This window comes from Oncorhynchus tshawytscha, linkage group LG25 (assembly GCF_018296145.1).
Source record: "Oncorhynchus tshawytscha isolate Ot180627B linkage group LG25, Otsh_v2.0, whole genome shotgun sequence".
Lineage (NCBI taxonomy): Eukaryota > Metazoa > Chordata > Actinopteri > Salmoniformes > Salmonidae > Oncorhynchus > Oncorhynchus tshawytscha.
Window position 1 is genome coordinate 15978364 of NC_056453.1, and position 20097 is coordinate 15998460.

At 42.4% G+C, this 20097-nt stretch overlaps 1 protein-coding gene across 1 annotated transcript in view; it reads left to right on the plus strand.

Moving 5' to 3' along the window:
* Positions 1-20097, plus strand: part of LOC112224771 (glutamate receptor ionotropic, NMDA 2C-like) — an 86072-nt gene that overhangs the window by 19857 nt on the left and 46118 nt on the right. The window contains exons 4-7 of the mRNA XM_024388447.1: positions 12305-12370; positions 15164-15352; positions 15450-15790; positions 15900-16014. Of these exons, the coding sequence (XP_024244215.1) occupies positions 12305-12370; positions 15164-15352; positions 15450-15790; positions 15900-16014 (711 nt within the window). The remainder of the gene's footprint in view (positions 1-12304; positions 12371-15163; positions 15353-15449; positions 15791-15899; positions 16015-20097) is intronic.

Sequence of the window (20097 nt, forward strand, 5' to 3'; positions counted from 1 at the left end):
ATCGACCACTACTAAGGCGGGTAGCAACAGTGCTGAACTTTCTCCATTTATAGACAATTTGTCTTACCGCGGACGGATGAACATCAAAGCTTTTAGAGATACTGTTGTAACCATTTCCTGCCCTGTTGTAACCATTTCCTGCCCTGTTGTAACCATTTCCTGCTTTATGCAAGTCAACAATTGTTCATCTTAAATCTTTTGATCTCTTTTCTTCAAGGCATGGTTCACATCAGGCAATGCTTCTCCTTGAATTCAAATTGCGTGAGTTTTTTTTTATAGGGCAGGGCAGCTCTAACCAACATCTCCAATCTCGTCTCATTGATTGGACTCAAGGTTAGCTGACTCCTGACTCCAATTAGTTTTTGGAGAAGTCATTAGCCTAGGGGTTCACATACTTTTTCCAACCTACACTGTGAAAGTTTAAATGATGTATTAAATATAGACAAGACAATTACAATAATTTGTGTGTTATTAGTTTAAGCACACTGTGTTTGTCTATTGTTGTGACTTAGACGAAGATCAGATCAAATGTTATGACCAATTTATGCAGGAATCCAGGTAATTCCAAAGGGTTCATACTTTTTCTTGCCATACATTGGGGCAAAACAGTATTTAGTCAGCCACCAATTGTGCAAGTTCTCCCACTTAAAAAGATGAGAGGCCTGTAATTTCCATCATAGGTACACTTCAACTATAACAGACAAAATTAGGAAAAGAAATCCAGAAAATCACATTGTAGGATTTTTAATGATTTTATTTGCAAATTTTGGTGGAAAATAAGTATTTGGTAACCTACAAACAAGCAAGATTTCTGGCTCTCACAGACCTGTAACTTCTTCTTTAAGAGGCTCCTCTGTCCTCCACTCTTTACCTGTATTAATGGCACCTGTTTGAACTTATCAGTATAAAAGACACCTGTCCACAACCTCAAACAGTCACACTCCAAACTCCACTATGGCCAAGACCAAAGAGCTGTCAAAGGACACCAGAAACAAAATTGTAGACCTGCACCAGGCTGGGAAGACTGAATCTGCAATAGGTAAGCAGCTTGGTTTGAAGAAATCAACTTGTGGGAGCAATTATTAGGAAATGGAAGACATACAAGACCACTGATAATCTCCCTCAATCTGGGGCTCCACGCAAGATCTCACCCCGTGGGGTCAAAATTATCACAAGAACGGTGAGCAAAAATCCCAGAACCACATGGGGGGACCTAGTGAATGACCTGCAGAGAGCTGGGACCAAAGTAACAAAGCCTACCATCAGTAACACACTACGCCGCCAGGGACTCAAATCCTGCAGTGCCAGACGTGTCCCCCTGCTTAAGCCAGTACATGTCCAGGCCCGTCTGAAGTTTGCTAGAGAGCATTTGGATGATCCAGAAGAAGATTGGGAGAATGTCATATGGTCAGATGAAACCAAAATATACTTTTTTGGTAAAAACTCAACTCGTGGTGTTTGGAGGACAAAGAATGCTGAGTTGCATCCAAAGAACACCATACCTACTGTGAAGCATGGGGGTGGAAACATCATGCTTTGGGGCTGTTTTTCTGCAAAGGGACCAGGACGACTGATCCGTGTAAAGGAAAGAATGAATGGGGCCATGTATTGTGAGATTTTGAGTGAAAACCTCCTTCTATCAGCAAGGGCATTGAAAATGAAACGTGGCAGGGTCTTTCAGCATGACAATGATCCCAAACACACCGCCCGGGCAACGAAGGAGTGGCTTCGTAAGAAGCATTTCAAGGTCCTGGAGTGGCCTAGCCAGTCTCCAGATCTCAACCCCATAGACATTTTTTGGAGGGAGTTGAAAGTCAGTTGAAAGTGAACATCACTGCTCTAGAGGAGATCTGCATGGAGGAATGGGCCAAAATACCAGCAACAGTGTGTGAAAACCTTGTGAAGACTTACAGAAAACGTTTGACCTCTGTCATTGCCAACAAAGGGTATATAACAAAGTATTGAGATAAACTTTTGTTATTGACCAAATTCTTATTTTCCACCATAATTTGCAAATAAATTCATTAAAAATCCTACAATGTGATTTTCTGGATTTTTTTTTCTCATTTTGTCTGTCATAGTTGAAGTGTACCTATGATGAAAATTACAGGCCTCTCTCATCATTTTAAGTGGGAGTACTTGCACAATTGGTGGCTGACTAAATACTTTTTTGCCCCACTGTACTAGCAACACCTGTGCCAATATATCCTCAAACAGTGGCTTCTCTGGCATTTTCACTTAATTATTGCATTCTATCTTGCAGACTTTCATGGACTACCTGAGACATGAGACAGATACTGTACTGCAGGTGGGAGGGCATACACGCTTTTGCTTGTATGGACCCATCAGCCTAATTGGACAGCTTCAGACACACACAGAGGAAGTTGACAGAAAGTATGCAGCGTGACAGTGTGTAGCGTGTGTGTGTGTGTGCAGCCAGGTAGTTCAAGATTCACATCGAAATTGGATGTCTATCCATGTCCTGAGGATGTTAGGAAATGCATTCAAAACTAGCCACTAGGGGCAACATTGAGTGCTATTTCCATCAAGTAGCCCTGGGTTTTGCTAGGGTGTTGTGGATGGGTGTAATTCCATGACTCTGGATCAGAAAGTTGCATGTTTGGTCCTAGTCATGGAAACTGCTTTTGTATTTTCTATTTGAACCCTATCCCAAACCTTGACCCTTACCATAAACATTTGGAATGAGTGCCTAAATGTAATGTTTTATGCCTATCCCGAACCTCAACCCTTACCTTAACCCTTCAGAATGAGTGTCTAAACTTAACCATAAACTTCACAATTTGATGTTTGGCGAAATGGAAAGATACAGCAGGAGCAACAACTTTTGTTGTTGAAATTTGACGTTGTAGAACTTGGATGAACATCTAATTCTGCAGTGAGACTGTTAGAGCTTGATGGTGTGTCTGTGTGAGAGCATACTTGTTGTGATCTTGTTGGAGTGCTGCTATGTCCACGAAGTTCTCCTGAAGTCATATGAAGTTGCGTGTGATGACTTGCACAAGCTCCACTCTCTCTTGTGGACTCTTGAATTAGTTATACATGTCCCATTTCCACCTGGAAATAGCGCCAACTGTCAATTAGTCTTATCAAATGTCAAATAATGTCATACAACTAATAATGAATGAATGAAAATCCATGAGAAAGAACACTAACACAACTGAGTTGGACTTCTTTTATTACTATTGGCTCTGGTTCGTGAGGTTGACAACAACAAAAATATTAGCAATACAAACATTCTTCTTGTCCTTGCAACAGATGTTTTTTGGATTATGATCAGGTAATAGGTAGTAAACTGCTAACTTATTTTTTTTTAACCTATTGTGTATATAATGTTTCTGCTACCGTCTTATGACCGAAAATAACAATCTGGACATCAGAAAAGCGATTACTCACCGGGGACTGGAAGAAACTTTTTCTTTTAACGAGTCCGATGAGAAGGATATTCTGCTTTTAATGGAACAGGCCCAGATCCAGTCCGGAAAAGGGGTTTGCAGATCAGGGATCGTTCTGAGAATCTGGAAGAAACTCCTAATGCCTTCCATTCTCCTTGCTAACATGCAATCGTTGGAAAATAGAATTGATGACCTACTGTTAAGATTATCCTACCAACGGAGCATTAAAAACTGTAACATCTTATGTTTCACAGAGACGTGGCTGAACTAAGAAACGGACAATATAGAGCTGGAGGGATTTTCCATGCACCAGCAAAACAGACATGCTACATCTGGAAGCCCCCACGAGGGGTGGGGGTGTGTGTCTTTTTGTCAATAACAGTTGGTGTGCAATGTCTAATATTAAAGAAATCTCGAGGTGTTGCTCACCTGAAGTAGAGTACTGTATGATAAGCTGTCAACCACACTATTTACCAAGAGAGTTCTCATCTGTATTATTCATAGCTGTCTATTTACCACCACATAGCGAAGCTGGCACTAAGACCGCTCTCAACAAACTCTATAAGGCCATAAGCAAAGAAGAAAATGCTCACCCAGAAGTGGCGCTCCTAGCGGCCGGGGACTTTAATGCAGTCAAACTTAAATCAGTTTTACCAAATTTCTACCGGCATGCCACATGCAACCAGGGAAAAAAAATCCTAGACCACCTTTACTCCACATACAGAGATGCATACATACAAAGCTTTCCCCCACATCCCGCTATGCCCTCAGATGAACCATCAAACAAGCAAAGTGCCAATATAGGATTAAGATTGAATCCTACTACACCGGCTCTGACGCTCAGATGTGGCAGGGCTTGAAAACTATTACAGACTACAAAGGGAAACCCAGACGCGAGCTGCCCAGTTACGCAAGCAACACTGAAGCATGCACGAGAGCACCAGCTGTTCTGGATGACTGTGTGATAACGCTCTCGGTAGCCGATGTGAACAAAACCTTTAAACAGGTCAACATCCACAAAGCCACTGGACCAGACAGATTACAATTACGTGTACTCAAAGCATGCGCGGACCAACTGCCAAGTGTCTTCACTGACAGTTTCAACCTCTCCCTGACCGAGTCTGTAGTACCTACATGTTTCAAGCAGACCACCATAGTCCCTGTGCCCAAGGAAGCGAAGGTTACCAGCCTAAATGATTACAGCCCCGTGGCACTCACGTCGGAAGCCATGAAGTGCTTTAAAGGCTAGTCATGGCTCACATCAACAGCATCCTCCCGGACTACCCTAGACCCACTTCGCAAACCGCCCCAACAGATCCACAGATGACGCAATCTCAATTGCGCTCCACACTGCCCTTTCTCACCTGGACAAAAGGAACACCTATGTGAGAATGCTGTTCATTGACTACAGCTCAGTGTTCAACACCATAGTGCCCACAAAGCACATCACAAAGCTAATGACTCTGAGACTAAACACCTCCATCTGCAACTGGATCCTGGACTTCCTGACGGGCCGCCCTCATGTGGTGAGGGTAGGCAACAACACGTCTGCCACGCTGATCCTTAACACTGGGGCCCCACAGGGGTGTGTACTTAGTCCCCACCTGTATTCCCTGTTCACCCATGACTGCATGGCCAAACATGACGCGAACACCTTCATTAAGTTTGCTGAAGACACAACAGTGGTTGGCCTGATCACCGACAACGATGAGACGGCCTATAGGGAGGAGGTCAGAGAGTTGGCAGTGTGGTGCCAGGACGACAACCTCGCCCTCAATGTGAGCAAGACAAAGGAGCTGATTGTGGACAACAGGAAAAGGAGGGCCGAACAGGCCCCCATTAACATTGACGGGGCTGTAGTGGAGTGGGTCGAGAGTTTCAAGTCATCACCACCTGGTATGGCAACTGCTCGGCCTCTGACCATAAGGCGCTACAGAAGGTAGTGCGAACGGCCCAGTACATCACCAAGCTTCAGGACCTATATAATAGGCGGTGTCAGAGGAAAGGCCATAAAAGAGAGAATCCAGTCATCCAGTCATAATGACTGTTTTCTCTGCTACTGCACAGCAAGCGGTACCTGAGCACCATGTCTAAGACCAAAAGGCTCCTCAACAGCTCCTACCCCCAAGCCATTAGACTGCTGAACAATTCATAAAAATTGCCACCGGACAATTTACATGGACCCCCTCTTGTACACTGATGCTACTCGCTGTTTGTTTGTTACCTATGCATAGTCACTTAGCCCCCACCTACATGTACGGATGACCTCAACTAGCCTGTACCCCTGCACACTGACTCGGTACCGGTGCCCCCTGTATATAGCCTCATTATTGTTACTCTTATTGTGTTATTTTTTATTATGACTTTTTATTTTAGCCTACTTAGTAAATATTTTCTTCTTCATGAACTGCACTGTTGGTTAAGGGCTTGTAAGTAAGCATTTCACGGTAAAGTCTACACTTGTTGTATGCGGCGCATATGGCAGATAAAGTTTGATTTGATTATTCACAATCACAGATGCAAGCTTTTTCAGGGGACAGTAGCCTACCATTACAGATTAGTTATACGAAAGTAAACAACAACCTGAAGCATGTCTGACGATGAAATATTTGCGAGTGATGAAGAAAACTACTAGAGGGGTGCTAATGGTGGCATCGAACCGTATTTATTGGAGCCTGAGTATTCTGACAAGGAATTGAGGCAAACCTGAGTTTCAGATGGCCGCCACCACTCTACTCACCGAGGCGGGAGAAGCAGCAGGACCACAGCCCCAGCCTACCCCCAAGATGAACGCAGATCGGTAGTGTAATTGTGCTCCAATGCAGACTCACGAAGAATGTGATTATTAATGTTGAGAAACAGTTTGCTTGCTTTCGCAACAACAGGGATTTTTCTGCCCAGAACAACTCTGGTGTCCTGGATTTTTTTCTTCTTCTTCCATATCCCAAATATAAATTGGCAACCCCACTCCAGACGGACCAAAATGACAGATATCCAATGAGTAAGTAGCTAAACTTAATTTTTTTTATTTCACCTTTATTTAAAACCAGGTAGGCAAGTTGAGAACAAGTTCTCATTTACAATTGCGACCTGGCCGAGATAAAGCAAAGCAGTTCGACACATACAACAACACAGAGTTACACATGGAGTAAAACAAACATACAGTCAATAATACAGTAGAAAAATAAGTCTATATACAACGTGAGCAAATGAGGTGAGATAAGGGAGGTAAAGGCAAAAAAAAGGCCTTTGGCGAAGTAAATACAATATAGCAAGTAAAACACTGGAATGTTAGATTTGCAGTGGAAGAATATGCAAAGTAGAAATAGAAATAATCAGGTGCAAAGGAGCAAAATAAATAAATACAGTAGGGGGAGAGGTAGTTGCTTGGGCTAAATTATAGATGGGCTATGTACAGATGCAGTAATCTGTGAGCTGCTCTGACAGCTGGTGCTTAAAGCTAGTGAGGGAGATAAGTGTTTCCATTGTTTTTGTAGTTCGTTCCAGTCATTGGCAGCAGAGAACTGGAAGGAGAGGCGGCCAAAGGAAGAATTGGTTTTGGGGGTGACCAGTATTGGAGGCTATTTTGTAAATGACATCGCCGAAGTCGAGGATTGGTAGGATGGTCAGTTTTACAAGGGTATGTTATACAGCATGAGTGAAGGACGCTTTTTTGCGAAATAGGATGCCGATTCTAGATTGATTTTTGGATTGGAGATGTTTGATGTGAGTCTGGAAGGAGAGTTTACAGTCTAACCAGACACCTAGGTATTTGTAGTTGTCCACATATAAGTCAGAACCGTCCAGAGTAGTGATGTTGGACGGGCGGGCAGGTGCAGGCAGCGATCGGTTGAAGAGCATGCATTTAGTTTTACATGTATTTAAGAGCAATTGGAGGCCACGGAAGGAGAGTTGTATGGCATTGAAGCTCGTCTGGAGGGTTGTTAACACAGTGTCCAAAGAAGGCCAGAAGTATACAGAATGGTGTCGTCTGCGTAGCGGTGGATCAGAGACTCACCAGCAGCAAGAGCGACATCATTGATGTATACAGAGAAGGTCCAAGATTTGAACCCTGAGGCACCCCCATAGAGACTGCCAGAAGCCCGGACAACAGGCCCTCCGATTTGACACACTGAACTCTATCAGAGAAGTAGTTGTTGAACCAGGTGAGGCAATCATTTGAGAAACCAAGGCTATCGAGTCTGCCGATGAGGATGTGATGATTGACAGAGTCGAAAGCCTTGGCCAGATCAATGAATACGGCTGCACAGTATTGTTTCTTATCGATGGCGGTTAAGATATCATTTAGGACTTTGAGCGTTGCTGAGGTGCACCCATCACCAGCACTGAAACCAGATTGCATATCGGAGAAGGTATGGTGGGATTCGAAATGGTCGGTAATCTGTTTGTTGACTTGGCTTTCGAAGACCTTAGAAAGGCAGGTTAGGATAGATATAGGTCTGTAGCAGTTTGGGTCAAGACTGTCCCCCCCTTTGAAGAGGAGGATGACCACAGCTGCTTTCCAATCTTTGGGAATCTCAGATGCGCGCTAACCAAGGTTGCCAGGTGCACGGTGTTTCCTCCGACACATTGGTGCGGTTGGCTTCCAGGTTGGATGGTGCTGTGTTAGAAGCAGTGCGGCTTGGTTGGGTTGTGTATCGGAGGACGCATGAGTTTCAACCTTCGTCTCTCCCGAGCCCATACGGGAGTTGTAGCGATGAGACAAGATAGTAGCTACTAAACAATTGGATACCACGAAATTGGGGAGAAAAAGGGGTAAAATTCACAAAAAAAAAAAAAAAAAAGCTAGCCTTGGCTTTTCTAACTGCCTGTGTATATTGGTTTCTAGCTTCCCTGAAAAGTTGCATATCACGGGGGCTGTTCGATGCTAATGCAGAACAACATAGGATGTTTTTGTGTTGGTTAAGGGAAGTCAGGTCTGGAGAGAACCAAGGGCTATATCTGTTTCTGGTTCTAAATTTCTTGAATGGGGCATGCTTATTTAAGATGGTGAGGAAGGCATTTAAAAAAAAACAGGCATCCTCTACTGACGGGATGATGTCAATATCCTTCCAGGATACCCCAGACAGATCGATTAGAAAGGCCTGCTAGCAGAAGTGTTTCAGGGAGCGTTTGACAGTGATGAGAGGAGGTCGATTGACGGCTGACCCATTACGGATGCAGGCAATGAGGCAGTGATCGCTGAGATCTTGGTTGAAAACAGCATAGGTGTATTTAGAGGGCAAGTTGGTAAGGATGATAACTATGAGGGTGCCCGTGTTTACGGTTTTGGGGTGGTACCTGGGAGGTTCATTGATAATTTGTGTGAGATTGAGGGCATCAAGCTTAGATTGTAGAATGGCTGGGATGTTAAGCATCTTCCAGTTTAGGTCTTCCAGTTTAGGTCGATAGATGGGGGGGCAATCAGTTCACATATGGTGTCCAGAGCACAGCTGGGGGCAGAGGGTGGTCTATAACAGGTGAGAGACTTGTTTTTAGAGAGGTGGATTTTTAAAAATAGAAGTTCAAATGGTTTGGGTACAGACTTGGATAGTAGGACAGAACTCTGCAGGCTATCTCTGCAGTAGATTGCAACACCGCCCCACTACTGAATGATCATCATAAACCTCTGAGCCTGACTGTTGTGGGTTTAAATATAGGCCTACACATTGAACTTGAAATAACAGCCAAATCTAAGAACAGAAAATGAAAACTTGTTTCCATATATTGTCCAAAAAATGATATGTTATGAGTACATGACTTCTGCTCCAGATTCTCAAATCCACAATGCCCTTTGGTCTATTGTCATTCCAGACAGTTGAGACTAGTCTCCTACCACATTATTTTGGAGTGGGTCCTCCACGGTGAGACATTAGATCCAGGAGTCCAGATCCCTTTCCCAGCCTGCGTGGTAAATGCCATCTGAGCCAAATATCAATCGCATTATGGGGTCTACACTGGTTTTCAGGAAGTGGAAGACTCCCAGGACTTGTGAATAGTCAAAGTGATAGGTATTCGCTGCTCCCAGACTGTGATTTGTCTGTTGTGTATCATGTTAGGAATGTGACTGCAAAAATAAAGAATATCCATGTAAATGGACCAATAAAACATGAATTGTATTGTCATTTTTATAATATACATTGAACAGAAATATAAACGCAACATGCAACAATTTCAAAGATTTTACTGATTTGCAGTTCCTTTAAAGGTTCCTTTAAGGAATCAGTCAATTGATATAAATTCATTAGGCCCTAATCTATGGATTTCACATGACTGGGAATACAGATATGCATCTGTTGGTCACAGGCACCTTAAAAAAAGATGGGGTGTGGATCAGAAAACCAGTCAGTATCTGGTGTGACCACCATTTTCCACATGCAGCAAGACACATATCCTTCTCATAGAGTTGATCAGGCTGTTGATTGTGGCCTGTGGAATGTTATCCCACTCCTCTTCAATGGCTATGCAAAGTTTCTGGATATTGGCGGAAACTGGAACACATTGTTGTACAGTGTGCAAACCCACAGTTTCCTCAGCTGTCCGGGTGGCTGGTCTAAGACGATACCGTAGGTGAAGAAGCCAGATGTGGAGGTCCTGGGCTAGCGTTGTTACACGTGGTCTGCGGTTGTGAGGCCGGTAGGGTATACTGCCAAATTCTCTTAAATGACATTGGAGGCGGCTTATGGTAGAGAAATTAACTTTCTATTATCTGGCAACAGCTCTGGTAGACATTCCTTCAGTCAGCATGCCAATCACACTTTTCTTCAAAACTTGAGACCTCTATGGCATTGTGCTGTGACGCAACTTCACATTTTTGAGTGACCTTTTATTGTAATGACCAGGCTGTTTAATCAGCTTCTTGATATGCCACACCTGTCAGATGGATGGATTATCTTGGTAAAGGAGAAATGCTCACTAACAGGGATGTAAACAAATTTGTGCACACAATTTGAGAGAAAAAAGCTTTTTGTGTCTGTGGAAAATTTCTGGGAACTTGAAACATGGGACCAACGCTTTACATGTTGCATTTATATTTTTGTTCAGTATATTTTTAGTCACAAAAAAAATGTAATACAAAACATTCAAGTATTGTTTGTGCCCCCTCAACAAAGAAAGGGGAAGACATTTGGTTGCATATAAAGAACAAATCCTGGAGTGATGTCTTCTGATCTAACCAGGTCCTCTTTCTCAGGTCTCTCCTCTGTGGCAATGTTGTCTGGAAGATTATGCTTGGGCAGGTGGGATGAAGGATCCCTGTAAACCACAGTCGGATCCTGTCGCAGCTCCAGCACCTGGTTATTTATTTGGCAACTCACTGCTTGGACTGTTTCGGGAACTGTTTCTCACAATGACTGCAGAGTGCACTTAGGCATATTTAGATGACACACACACACACACACACACACATACACACACACACACACACACACATTCTAAATAGTCATTTTTGTGTTTCACAAAATACAGGTAGCTTATGTTGTAACAGAAAATATGGTACTTTATGTTATGCTAGACAATGTCTTCAAAGTGTGATTTACATGTGACACATTTTATAATAAAAAGACTGACATAAAGTCAATTGGGTTGTCCTGTTGGAAGTTGAACCTTCGCCCCAGTCTGAGGTCCTGAGCGCTCAGGAGCATATTTTCATCAAGGATCTCTCTGTACTTTGCTCCATTCATCTTTTACCCTGTCCTGACTAGTCTACCAGTCTCTGCCACTGAAAAACACCCAAAAAGCATGATGCTGCCACCACCATGCTTCCCAGTAGAGATGGTGCAAGGTTTCCTCCAGATGTGACGCTTGTCAATCAGTAAAAGAGAAAATCTTGTTTCCCTTTGTCTGAGAGTCTTTTACAGTAGGTGCCTTTTAGCAAACTCCAAGCGGGCTGTCATGTGCCTTTTACTGAGGAGTGGCTTCTGTCTGGCCACTCTACCATAAAGGCTTGATTGTGGGAGTGCTGCAGAGATAGTTGTCCTTCTGGAAGGTTCTCCCATCTCCACAGAGGAACTCTGGAGCTCTGTCAGAGTGACCATCAGGTTCTTGGTCACCTCCCTGACCAAGGCCCTTCTCTCCCAATTGCTCAGTTTGGCCGGGCGGCCAGCTCTAGGAGGATTCTTGGTGGATCCAAACTTCTTCCATTTAAGAATGATGGAGGCCACTGTGTTCTTGGGGACCTTCAATGCTGCAGACATTTTTTGGTACCCTTCCCCAGATCTGTGCCTCGACACAATCCTGTCTCAGAGCTCTGCTGATAATTGCCTCGAACTCATGGTTTGTTTCTTGCTCTGACATGCACTGTCAAATGTGGGGCCTTATATAGACAGGTGTGTGCCTTTCCAAATCATGTCCAATCAATTGAATTTACCACAGGTGGACTCCAATCAAGTTGTAGAAACATCTCAAGGATGATCAATGGAAACAGGATGAACCTGAGCTGAATTTCGAGTATCATAGCAAAGGGTCTGAATACTTATGTAAATAAGGTAGTTCTGTTTTTTGCTTTGTCATTATGGAGGATTGTGTGTAGATTGACGAGGAAAAAAATGTGTGCATTTAATACATTTTAGAAGAAAAATGCCTGAATACTTTCCGAATGCACTGTATATTAGTGTTCATAGCGTGGCTTTAATAGAGATAGAATCGACCCTCACAGCCCGTTGTTTACATGTGTGTTTGTGTGTGTCTATAGGTGTGTAGGTGTGTTTAGGTGTTATAACAGCGATAGGATTGACCACACATTATCTACCTCTGGGTGTGGAAAATGTCTACTTGAGAGTTTGCGAGTGCTTGTGAGTGTGCTCACCTGAATAGTGTACAGTATTGTTGGATTGAGCTAACATTCTCATTCCCCCCTCCCCCTCCTTCTCACCCCACTCCTCCCCCTTTAGGCTGAGGGTTCCACGTTTCTCCAGATGGGTGCCTCCCTGGAGCAGCAGATCGTCTGCATGTTCAAGGTACAGGAATAGAATAATCTAAAGTTCATGTTCACTTATAGAGTCCCCTTTCAGCCAATCAGAATGTAGTAATCAGGAAAGCCGTGGTCTGAAATGTTATGTCAATATATGATTTTACATTTATGGGTCGTTCCACAAGTACGTTTTGCATTCCTTTGATATTTTGAGTAGAAATTGTGCACCAATATTGCATTTTAAAAGTCTGTTATATTAAATGAAGTGCCCTTCAGACTATTAGTATGAATAAAGACTTGCTAAAGCAAGGTCTCCCAAACTTGGTCCTAGGGCCCCCCTGGGCGCACATTTTGGTTTTTGCCCTATCACTACACAGCTGATTCAAATAACCAACTCATCAAGCTTGGATTATTGGAATCAGCTGTGTAGTGCTAGGACAAAAAAAACATATGTGCAACCAGGCTGGGCCCCAGGACTGAGTTTGAGAAACACTGCCCTACAGTGTCACAACTCAGCATTTTGACATGTTTCTTGTCTTGTTTTTACGAATTAGATTAAGATTTCAACCCACTTATCCAAGTTTTCATTTTAAAGCTTTGACCAAGTTCTTTCTGAAGAGTATTATGTATTTATGTTATTAGTGATCAATTAGCATCTGTCCCTCATTTCAAGGTCAAATCTTTTATGTGAACTGAACTCTTGTTTCAATGTGGTGAAACTATTCCTTTTAAAATTATTTTTTCAGTAAAAGTAAAATCATAGAGTGAAAGCAGGTGAGCTAGTTCTACTCTTTTTGGCCTTTTTCTGGTGTTCTGTGGTGGAAAACTGAGTGCATCCAGCACAACACGTCAACTCTGTTACCCATAGATAGATAGGCTAGAGATGTTTGAACAGTTTCATTTTTTTGTGAAGCTTGCATTCAATTTCAACTCCCTGTTGCACACAACAAGTGTCACGGCCGTTAAAAGAACTGGACCAAGGTGGATCGTGGTGAGCGTATACTTTTATTTGAAATGACACCGACAAAACAAACAATACAAAACAAACCGTGAAGCTTAAGGCTATGTGCCGTCAAAAAAAGTTAACTTCCCACAAACACAGGTGGGAAAAAAGGGTACCTAAGTATGGTTCCCAATCAGAGACAACGATAGACAACTGTCCCTGATTGACCATACCCGGCCAAAACATAGAAATAAAAAATCATAGAAACACAAAACATAGAATGCCCACCCCAACTCACGCCCTGACCAAACCAAAATAGAGACATAAAAAGGATCTCTAAGGTCAGGGCGTGACAACAAGCTTCTATTCCCCCTGTCACAAGTGGATTTATCGCTGATTTACAATCAAAACATCAACCCTGTCACGGTCAACCCTGCTACTTTATTTTGCACTTTATTGGCACTTACTTTTGTTAGACTTCAGTGCGGCCTTTGACATTATCGATCATAGTCTGCTGCTGACAAAACTTATGTTATGGCTTTACACCCCCTGCTATATTGTGGATAAAGAGTTACCTGTCTAACATAACACAGAGGGTGTTCTTCAATGGAAGCCTCTCCAACATAATCCAGGTAGAATCAGGAATTCCCCAAGGCAGCTGTCTTGGCCCTTTACTTTTTTCAATCTTTACTATTGAATTGCCACTGGCTTTGAGGAAATCCAATCCAGTCTATGTATGCGGATGACTCAACACTATACATGTCCGCTACAACAGTGACTGAAATGACTGCAACACTTAACAAAGAGTTGCTGTTAGTTTCAGAGTGGGTGGCAAGGAATAAGTTCGTCCTAAATATTTCTAAAACTAAAAGCATTGTATTTGGGACAACTCATTCACTAAACCCTAAACCTCAACTAAATCTTGTAATAAATAATGTGGAAATTGAGCAAGTTGAGGTGACTAAACTGCTTGGAGTTACCCTGGATTGTAAACTCATGGTCAAAACATATTGATACACCAGCACTGTCAGCACGGCTGGCCCTTGGATGTACACAGAGAGCTAATATTAATAATATGCATGTCAATCTCTCCTGGCTCAAAGTAGAGGAGAGATTGACTACCTGTTGAATGCACTGAGCTGTCTGTTTGAACTACACCCATGCATACCCCACAAGAAATGCCACAAGAAGTCTCTTCACAGTCCCTACGTCCAGAACAGACTATGGAAGGTGCACTGTACTAAATAGAGCCATGACTACATGGAACTCTATTCCACATCAAGTGGCTCATGCAAGCAGTACTTTTTTTAAAGATAGAAAAACACCTTATGGAACAGCGGGGCTGTGAAGCAACACAAACATCGTCACAGACACATGCATACACACACACACACACACACACACACACACACACACACACACACACACACACACACACACACACACACACACACACACACACACACACACACACACACACACACACACACACACACACACACACACACACACACGATAGCATACGCACTATACACACACGTACACATGGATTTTGTACTGTATATATGTTGGAGTAGGGGCCTGAGGGGGCACGGTCTGTGAATGTATTGTAATGTTTTTAAAATTATATAACTGCCTTAATTTTGCTGGACCCCAGGAAGAGTAGCTGCTGCCTTGGCATACAAATACAAAATACTAAAATCATTTTTTTATTTAACTTCTTGAGATGGAAAAACGTGTTTTTTTTTTCAAATTAATTTGAACATGTGCTCTTTATGACAATGTTAAATAGGTGAAATAAAAAGTTATTTTGGACCAGATTACACGAGCCAAAATGTACTCTATTAGTGGAACGACCCTTTACATATAATATGTTCTATCATGTCTATATTCTAGTTGATGGAGGAGTATGACTGGGGAGACTTTGTAGTAATCACCAGCATGTGGCCGGGATACGAGACGTTTGTAGACTACGTCCGATCCTACACGGACACTTCCTACTTCCTGTGGAGGCTACAAGATATCCTGTCTCTGGAGATGTCTGTCGGAACCAGTGACGTCCGAGCCAAACGCATGTTACAGCAGGTAGAAGAGAGAATTTTTTCAAACTATTTCCAACGAGAGAGAGAGAGAGGTTAATGTTAGATATTGCTTACAGTGTTATATCTGTCTGTCCCTCTAGATTGATTCCCAGGTGCTCCTGGCCTACTGTTCCTATGAAGAGGCCCAGTACCTGTTCCAGGTAGCAGGGGAGGTGGGTCTACTGGGGCCTGGGTACATCTGGATCCTCCCCTCCCTCGCGTTGGGCAACACAGAGAGCCCTCCACCTATCAGCTTCCCTGTAGGACTGATTGGGGTCATCACTGACCACTGGAGGAAGAGCCTGAGGCAACGTGTCAGAGAGGGCGTGGCCATAGTGGCCAAAGGGGCGGATAGTTTCAGAAGGCATCAAGGGTTCCTTCCAGAGGGACACAGCGACTGCAACACACCAGTTACACATATCAACAACAACACACTGTTCAGGTGAGTGTGTGAGGCCACACATCCTCTCGTCCTGTGTGTGTGTTTTTGTAAGTAGACACATACTAAACAGGTGTGTTTGTGTTGAAAACTGAATCTGTGTGTGTTGCAGACACATGCTAAATGTGACATGGGAGCGTAAGGACCTGTCGTTCAACAGTGATGGCTACCTGACCAATCCCTCCATGGCCATCATCGCACTGGACAGAGACAGACTGTGGGACAAGGTACTGAATTACATGTGTGTATGTCCTTTGACAGCTCTTTGGTCTTGGCCATAGTGGAGTTTGGAGTGTGACTGTTTGAGGTTGTGGACAGGTGTCTTTTATACTGATAACAAGTTCAAACAGGTACCATTAATACAGGTAACGAGTGGAGGACAGAGGAGTCTCTTAAAGAAGAAGTTACAGGTCTGTGAGAGCCAGAAATCTTGCTTGGTTGTAGGTAACCAAATACTTATTTTCCACCATCATTTGCAAGTAAATTCATAAAAAATCCTACAATGTGATTTTCTGTTTTTTTTTTCTCTCATTTTGTCTGTCATAGTTGAAGTGTACCTATGATGAAAATTACAGGCCTCTCTCATCTTTTTAAGTGGGAGAACTTGCACAATTGGTGGCTGACTAAATACTTTTTTGCCCCACTGTATATAATTTACAAGTCCAAAAATGGATGTAGCAACTACAGATTTCCCCTTTAAGTCTATCAAAAGTTTGCGAGTTTCAGCAATAAAAGCCCCACGTTTATTCCATAGGCTGGGATCCGCACTGTACAGCTGTTGCAAGAGTGCATTTTTCACTGGCTGTCCACTGGTTTCAAAAACAATGACTGATAGGCAGCTTAAACTTCTTGAATTCAATCATTGTTGGGTTCAAATACAGATTTAGATTTGTGAACAGCCATCCACAATAACCACAATCCATAATAGCTAAATGAGAGAGCAACAGTGTGATTTACATCAATGCGCTATGTAGATAACACTATTAAGTGATCTGTATTGCCGTAGACTACACCACTGCTGTCATCCTTACCTCCAAGCACTTATTTAAATAGGATAATCTTTGGATGCCGACAGCAGTCGTACTATTCGAAGACATAGCTTGGACTATAGACTAAAAATTCCTGCTCTCTTCCCGCGATCCATCAAACTCATTTGGTGTGTCATCATAGTGGTCTCTGACTTGTGGTCAGACTCACTCAGGTGGAACAAACTTAAACTTGTGCCTCTTTTCAATGCTGATTTGAATGTCATTGAGAAAACAGTGTCAAATAGCTTTTTTCTCTCAAACATCCTTTATGAATTTAAAAGTAATCCAACAAGTAATCATCTAGTTTTTCCAAAAGTATCTGTAATCTGATTACAATATTTTTTCTGGTAACATTACGGATTACAGATACCGTTTTTGTAATCCCTTACATGTTACGGATTGCAGGTAATCTGTTACTCCTCAACCCTGCGCGCACACACACACACACACACACACACACACACACACACACACACACACACATGTCAGGCAGTGACATTGATACAGTAGGCTTGCTGTGGCAGGGCAGGTATACATTCGTTCAATAGTAGGAGGGAGATTACTCTCTGGCCTTTTCCTACAGTTCTACTGTAATCCTTTGGCTACCCTTGGGAGATTTGTGTGTGTGGTTTGGTTCTTTTGTCCTTGCGGGGACCTAAAATCCCCCAAAGTCCCCACAAGAATAGCAAACAAGGGAAATTCTCCCTTGTTGGGACATTTCCCACATCCCCATGAGGACAAAGGCTATTTTAAGATTAGGGGTTAGAGTTAGGGTGACAGTGTATTTACTATCATTAAATTGAAGACTTATAGTTTTTATCAAAGATTCTCTGTAATTAGTATTACGCAAAATTAGTATTCAGATTACAAAGTTATCATTTCCTAAAATAACTTTTCAGGTATTTTATCTGATCAATTAAGTCTTCGAATTAATGAATTATTTACTTTACCTCACGTTAGCCTCATTCCAAACGTCATAAATTGTTGGTTATCTGCACAAACCCAGTCTTCACTATGAGTCATCCATACATCAATTGTCTTAAATTATGTATTTATTACTAACTAAGTAATTCACAGAAATGCATAAACATACAGTAAATATGGTTACAAGAAACGATACGAGAATGTGCCCTAGTGGGCTAAACCGGCATGGCGGCTTGTTAGACAAAAGGGGAAGTGGGGGTCGACTAAGAAGTCACTACAGAGTGATAATTATAACAATTGAAATGCTAATCCTTTGCACATGAACGCTCACTCATTCGGGAACAATTGCAATCAATATATATTTACGCTCAGTGTGTCGTCTTGATCGCTGGTGAAAAGTTGCTTCTTTTGTTCGTCTCTCTCCCTCTATCTCTGTCGTGGTTATTTTGGATGGTTCAGAGTGACATTTATTCGTTTCGTTATAGAGTGGATGTTTCGGCGGTTGTCGTTCTTCTAGCTGCAGACTAGTAATTAATATCAAAGACTTGTTTTTATTCTGTCGGTATCGATAGTTTAAGAGTTTAACCATGTGGTATGGTTAAAAGATTCAGCAATGGTCTACAACCTTTGTCCTCTCCTAATAGAGAAAAACATGGTCTGGTGATAATTTCGCAAAGTTGGGTTTTATTTGGAATTGCAGAAAAGTGGCTGTCCCAGGATGCCTGACCCTAACTGGGCTCAGGGGCAGTCCTCTGATTTAGTTCAAATCAAAAGGGAATTGTATTTTCTTTCATTAAACAGTCCAAAATCATAGTACACAATTTTACAAACAGTATCATACTCACTCATTCATCTTATACAACAATTTGATGTAAACCTCATATCTATTATATAAACATTGTTATGGTAATCTGGCCACACCGTCTCCCTTGAGCTTCTCCAAGTTGTAACAAACAGACCAGTTCGTAGCTGGATTCTTCACCGATCTTTTATACCTTCTCCAGAACATGAAATTTGTTCGTACCTCAAGTTCTGTGAGGTGGAAGAAATTCCTTTGTGCTCTATGAACATTTACTCTGCCTCTAATACTATGTGGCCATGTGGCAGGGTCTTCTCGGGAATTTACGACCTCTCTCTGACCACAGCAGCCTAGTTGAAGGAGGCCAGGGGGAGGCAGGGAGAGGGGGATGCAGGGAGAGGGGGATGGGGCTTGCTATACCCAAAGATGGCAACTTCATGACAGTGGTTAGGTTTAGGGTTAGGAATTAGATATAGGGTTTGGCTTAGGTTTATGGGTTAAGGTTAGTTAGGTTTAGTGTTAGTGGTTAGGGAAAATAGGATTGTAGGTCCCTACAAGTATAAAGGAACATAACCGTGTGTGTGTGGTTGTGTGTGTGTGTGTGTGTGTGTGGGGGTCGTGACTGTGCAGTCGGAAACTCAAACACAAACAAAAAGTCAGGCTGCTGGGGAATGCTCTGGAATTCCAACAAAACACACAGTCATTCACAACCCCAGCTTCTATTTCTTCCCTTTAACCTTCTCACTCTCTCTGTAACACTCTCTCCCTCTTTCCTTTAAACCTCTCTCCCCCTCCTTACCTCCAGTGTCATGTAGCTCATTCATTAGTGAAAAAGTGTCATTGTACACTTACTTGTGGGTTTGTGCATGTGACATGCCCTTTTCATCCCCTCTCTCTCTTTTTGACACACTGACAGCACTACACATCTCATTTTTTAAAACTAAGTCAGGGGGAACCGTCTCTCTATCTACCTCACTGCTTTCCTCCTAGAGAGGGAGGGAGGAGTGATTGATTTCAGTAACTGCCTGCGGAAAGTTCATAACAGTTAAAACAGCACTGCAATTCATAGAGTCAGACACAATAGTGTGGGTTATTTACATGCTCATGTGGCTATAAATAGTGTTGTAGCTATTTCTACTTTTAAAAAAAGTAATATAAATCAACAGAGCTAGATTTAGAGTTAGAAAAATGTATTTAAGTGTCACTCCATAATGACACAATAGTCCAAAATGCAGATTTTATTTTCAACCACATTGTGGATCACATATTGAGTTCTGCAACACTAAAAACAATCATGATCAAACATTGTACAGGATTAATCTATAATACATGATATCATCTATACACATGTAGCCTCTGCATAAAACCCCCCCCGGAGTATACAGTGGATAAAAGGACAATTGGGCACATAAAAAGAAACGTCTCTATTGGAGGATAAGATGGCAGGCTTTGGCGCAGGCCTTTACAGTGCAGGCATTGACCTTTGACTTATTCCACATGTTGTTTGTTACAGCCTGAATTCAAAATAGATCAAATCATTTTTTTCTCACCAACCTACA